The sequence below is a fragment of the Chanodichthys erythropterus genome, chromosome 2, assembly GCF_024489055.1.
Source record: "Chanodichthys erythropterus isolate Z2021 chromosome 2, ASM2448905v1, whole genome shotgun sequence".
Taxonomy (NCBI): domain Eukaryota; kingdom Metazoa; phylum Chordata; class Actinopteri; order Cypriniformes; family Xenocyprididae; genus Chanodichthys; species Chanodichthys erythropterus.
In genome coordinates, this window is record NC_090222.1 from 34249210 (window position 1) to 34255163 (window position 5954).

General features: G+C 42.3%; 1 protein-coding gene across 1 annotated transcript; it reads left to right on the plus strand.

The window, feature by feature from the left end:
• Positions 1-1540: 1540 nt before the first annotated feature.
• Positions 1541-4407, plus strand: LOC137028075 (uncharacterized). Its single transcript, XM_067396830.1, has 2 exons — positions 1541-3688; positions 3949-4407. Exon 1 carries the CDS (start codon positions 1881-1883, stop codon positions 2802-2804), a length of 924 nt encoding a protein of 307 aa, XP_067252931.1. The 5' UTR covers positions 1541-1880; the 3' UTR covers positions 2805-3688; positions 3949-4407.
• The last annotated feature ends 1547 nt before the right edge of the window (positions 4408-5954 follow it).

Here is a 5954-nt window from a genome sequence, read left to right on the forward strand (position 1 = left end):
AATGTTACATAAAGCACCATCACTTCAAAGGAATTATATTTGAAATTCTTTTGAATGACTCTGAATATATTACTATAAATTACAGCAACACCTCCCCCTTTGCCTTTCTGTCGAGGATTGTGTCGATAATCATAACCTTGAGGACTAGATTCATTTAAAGTAATGTAATCGTCTGGTTTTAGCCAGGTTTCTGTCAAACACAGCAAGTCTAGTTTATTGTCTGTGATAATTTCATTTACAATAAGTGCTTTTGAAGAAATAGATCTAATATTCAGTAACCCAAGCTTTATCATTTGTTTATCTGATTTATCTGTGATTTTCATTTTTTCATTTTTTCATTTTTCATTTTTCATTTTTCATTTTTTCATTTTTCATTTTTCATTTTCATTACTTTGGCATACAAACCAAATGAGCACCTCTTACCTGGGCCTACTCTTGGGGCAAGCTTGTTAGGAGTTCTCCTCCGCTTCAGGGAGCACCCTGTAGCTGTCTGCAGCGACGTGAGAGGTATGTTTCATCAAGTCCGTCTCCTTGATGAAGACAAGCCTTTCCTCAGATTTCTGTGGCGTAATGGCAATACTGCTGAGCCACCAACAGTCTATCAGTGGGAAGTATTGCCCTTTGGAACCACCTGTAGCCCCTGTTGCGCTACATTTGCTCTTCAGTCCCATGTCGGGAACTACCTTGAGCCTACAGATGATGTGCGTCAATCTGTTGAATGCAGTTTCTACGTAGACAACTGTCTAAAAAGTGTCCCAGATGAAGCACAAGCTGAGAAATTAGTATACAGACTACAGCACCATCTAATGGAGGGTGGATTCGAGTTGCGACAATGGGCCAGTAATGTTCCTACGGTCATTCGCCACTTTCCTTCTGAGCTGAAATCACAGAGCAGTGAGATCTGGCTTAGTCATGAAACAGCCAATCCTCAGGAACGTACCCTCGGACTGATCTGGCATTGTAAATCTGATACTTTGGCATACAAACCATATCAGAAGGAGGAAGGTGAAACCACCATGCGCAAGATCTACCGCACCCTTGCAAAGCAATATGATCCCCTTGGGTATTTGATTCCTTTCACTACAAGGGCCAAGATCATTGTGCAGCTGCTCTGGGACAAGAAACGCGGCTGGGACGATCCTTGCCTCCCTGCTGATTTACTTGCTGCTTGGCAGCAGTGGGAGAGTGAACTCTCTCAGTTGTCCCAGATCTATCAGCCAAGATGCTACAGCTCCAGAATCCAGCATGCAATCAAGAATCGCAGCGTTCATGTATTCTGTGACGCTTCTGAGAGAGCCTATGGCTCTGTAGCATACATGAGTACTGAGGATGATCAAGACAATATTCAGGTAGCTTTCTTGGCTGCAAGATCTAGAGTCGCTCCAAAAAAGCAGCTCTCCATCTCACGCTTAGAACTCTGTGCTGCATTGACCGGTGCGCAGCTGGGTGCTGTATTAAAGAAAGAGCTGACTTAAGACATCCGCGACTTTGTGTTTTGGACTGATTCTACCACGGTCCTTGCATGGCTGCAATCTGATTCTTTCAGGTACAAAGTATTTGTGGGAGTCAGAGTCACTGAAATACAAGAACTGTCTGACCCAAAATCCTGGCGCTATGTTAATTCATCTAATAACCCTGCCGATGACATCACACGAGGTTTGGCACTGAATCAATTGGCTCAAGAAACTCGCTGGAGGCAGGGTCCAGCCTTCTTGACACAATCCAAGTGCAACTGGCCGAAGGCACCTGAATGTCAAACCCCTGATGATATTTAAGAGCTCAAGAAACCCGTATTCTGTGGGTTACTTCATGAGACTGCAACACCTGTCATTCCAGACGTCCATCAATTTAGTAGCTATCAAGAGCTGCTAGAAGCTACAATGCGGTCCCTACATGGGGCGGCTGGCAGTAGAGAACCTGCAGACGCAGATGACTACCATGATGCAGAATTGACTCTTCTGCGGCATTGCCAAATGCAAGATTTCCTTGAAGAGTTTACATTACTCAAGGAAGGAAAGACTCTCCCCACCAGCAGTCGGCTCACAGGACTTGCACCTGAGCATGACAAAGATTCCAACCTGATCAGAGTGGGAGGCAGACTTAGAAGATGTGACAGTCTGACCAAAGATGTTTTACATCCTGTGATCTTATCTCCGACTCATCCAGTTGTGAAGCTCCTTATTAAGCACTATGACACCCAATTATGTCATCCAGGACCTGGAAGGGTGTATGCTGAGCTACGACGAAAGTTCTGGATTTTACGGGGGAGAGAAGCAGTGAAGAAACATCAGCGCTACTGCCCTGAGTGCCAAAAGTGGAGAGGCCGACCAGAAATTCCAAGAATGTCAGACATTCCACCTTCCAGCCTTAGGTTATTCAAACCTCCTTTTTTCTCCACTGGGGTCGATTGTTTTGGTCCCTTTACAATAAAAGTGGGCCGCCGCACAGAGAAAAGGTGGGGTATTCTCTATAAGTGCCTCACCACTCGAGCGGTCCATCTTGATCTTCTGGACCATATGGATGCTGATTCATTCTTGTTGTCCCTCAGACGCTTCATCTCACCTAGAGGAAAGCCCTACGAGCTTCTGTCTGATCAGGGAACCAATTTCAGAGGAGGGAGTAGAGAAATGGAAGAAGCTTTCATTCAGATGCAACCCACCCTCAGAGACCAGCTGGCTAAGGAACAGATCAGGTTCCGCTTTAATCCTCCCAGCGCACCTCACTTTGGGGGGTCATGGGAAAAGAGAGGTGAGGTCTGTGAAGACAGGCCTACGGACAACACTGGGTGCCCAGATTGTCACTGAAGAGGTTTTGAGGACGGTCTTAATAGAGGTTGAGGGCATCTTAAATTCAAGACCTTTGGGTTATGTCTCTGGTGATGTGGCTGATCCAGATCCTGTAACTCCAAACTCATTGCTTATGGGGCGGCCTGACTCCTCACTACCTCAGATAGTTTATCCTGAGTCTGATCTGCTCAGTCGAAAAAGGTGGAGACACAGTCAGATTCTCAGTGATCACTTCTGGAAGCATTTCATACATGACTTTCTGCCTACATTACAGGCCCGTCAGAAATGGAACAGAGAGAGAGAGAACATTACAGTTGGAACTGTAGTCCTTATAGTTGATGAGCAGTTACCGAGAGCACTCTGGCGAGTGGGTACTGTTTCATCCATCCTTCCTAGCTCTGATGGTAGAGTCAGAACAGCTGTCGTTAAAGTGAAGGATCATACTTACACTCGACCAGTTGCTAGATTGATTAGATTACCTGCTTTACCGCAAGACACAGATGACACACAGAAGTAGATTTACTACAGGCAAATTTGTCCACCAAATTTGGGGGCGGCTGTAAAAAAGCCCATGTTCAGTTTGTGTTCTTTTATTCTAAGGGCTATACAGCTATTATGTTGGTCACTGAATTGAATTTAAAGGGCGTGGCTTGTTTGACGATTGCGCGAGAGCGGATCAGTTTCAATGCGCGAACGGCAGAGTGAAAGCATAGGTCCTGCAGTCTTCCCTGTAAATCAGCAAATTAATGCTAGTTAAGATCTCTTTCTGTAGCGATTTCACTTTGTGAACTGCAGGAAGAATATTTGTGATCTCGAATTGCAGCAGATGATGATTATATCGTCCCAGACTTCTCGTTGAAGTTTCCTTCATGACGATTCTGGAATGTGCGTCATTGAAGACCGTGAGTTTCGTTTTGAGTGTTCATTATATTATTATTATGACATTTATTTACTGTTTAACTTGATATACCGCTGCTAGATTATGATTTATGTAAAATGAGTGTGTGTTTCCTCGATTATGTGAAGTATAGCGTTTTTATGATAGCAAGAATGATCGGCCATTATACAGATACAATGACGCAGCAATTTATGTTGTGCTGTTAACGTCATCGCACATTTATGCAGTTTTCTGTTACTGATTAAGTTTATTTGCTTATTATAGAACCACATTTTAGAGTCATATACAGCAACGGGATAAATCAATAACACGCATCATAGACTTTGCATGCTTCATTGCCGAAGATTCATCGTGCTTCGGGGGACCTGAGACTGCAGCTAAACGACCAGCTTCACATCGCTATCCTGACATCTGAACGTCCTAAAGAACTGTGGTGACCAACACAGACTGTTGCACTCATTGTTTTCACTACATATTTGTGAGACCAGCCTCCATCTGTATCCTTGATCTTCAAATCTGTTACAATAATTCAGTTTGTTTGTTTATTATTTTGCGTAGGCCTACGCTCTTTATATGTACATTTTATTTGTTATTTTGTGATCTCCTTTGATGGTAAACATATAAACAGTGTATTTGATTATTGATTTTCAACATCTTAAGTAAATTAGTACAATTTAGTACAACTGCCTCCTCTTTATTTCTCTCATGGCCATTGGACATCAGATGTGGTAATTGACTCTCTGAGACGGTTGATACCGTAGTAGTAATTGGTGCAATACAGTTCCTTTCAAACAATGGTATTTGTTTTCATAATTCATGACTCATGAGTTTTGAAATTGTTGGTTTAAACCACATATGCCTACGGTATTCCCTTTTAACATATTAAGGATACTTTTGTAACGTTAAAGCTTAGCCAGATAATTTTGAAATTAAATAATGTATAGGCAAGCAAGGCAATTGAGATTAACGAGATAAACTCACCTGAATTTTGTTAAGGAAACAGAACTGGACCAAAGATTTGTCCAAAAAAGTGTCTGCGAAGTGCCCGTCTTCTTTCAGCTTGTCAAAGAGGTCTATCCAAAATTGGACACATTCACTTCGCAAAGTGAGCCACCATCTTTCGATGCGCTGGTTTCCAGAGCTTGGGCCAAAAGTAACACGATCTGTTTCTGGTCGATCCTCAGAAAAAGTCAAAAATCTTTGCATCTCAGCCACGTGAACATTTTCTGTTCCTAAATCTAGCCTTACTCTAGCAGGACAACCCCCAGCGTTAATTACGGCATCCATGAAGTATCCAGCAATAAGTCTTGGGTCACTGTTGGTCTTGTATGCCTCAAGCCACATCATGCTCCTGGAAAATCCATCTATACATCCGTTTATTCCAATTCCAAACGGCTTCAGTTTATCATAGCCATCTATATGCCAGACAAAGTTAGGACCACGGTTATGATACACACGCCGCCTCAGTCGATTTCTTGACCTCAAATCAACCCCTTCACCATCTAAAAGCCGCAGCAGAACTCGCACCGTTTCCCTGTCAGTTATAATGCCATTCAGCCAGCATTTCTGGTGCATCCATCTATAGCCATGACATTGGCCAGATGTTTGAAGTTGCTGTTCAATGAAAGCTGCCACCTCTGCCACGTCTGTTTTGTTCTTTCTCCGCCAAAGCTTATTCTTGCTCAAAATCCTCTCAAGACTGCGTTTGCTCAGAGCTATTCCATGCCGTTCCGCTAACACGGCAAGAATTTCATCATTAGTATAACCACGATCAAAATACTGTTTAATGTGTTCGCAATTCATCCTGTCGTGCGCGTCACGTCAGCGTTTAGTCAGCAGGCTAAGTCATAATTTCGACTTAGTTATGTCATAATTTCTACTTTTAAAGTCATAATTTCGATTTTTTGATCTCATAATTTCGACTTTTTATTTCATAATTATGACTTTTAAAGTGGGCTTCCATACGATTGCGTGATATAAAGTCAGAATTCTGAGATATAAAGTCACAATTGCGTGATAAAAAGTCAGAATTCTGAGATATAAAGTCGCAATTGCGAGTTATAAAGTCAGAATTCTGAGATAAAAAGTCGCAATTGCGTGATAAAAAGTCAGAATTCTGAGATAAAAAGTCGCAATTGCGTGATAAAAAGTCAAAATTCTGAGATATAAAGTCGCAATTGCGTGATAAAAAGTCAGAATTCTGAATTTATTTCTCACAATTGCGACTTTGTATCTCAGAATTCTTTTTCTCACTACTGTGAAACGTTATT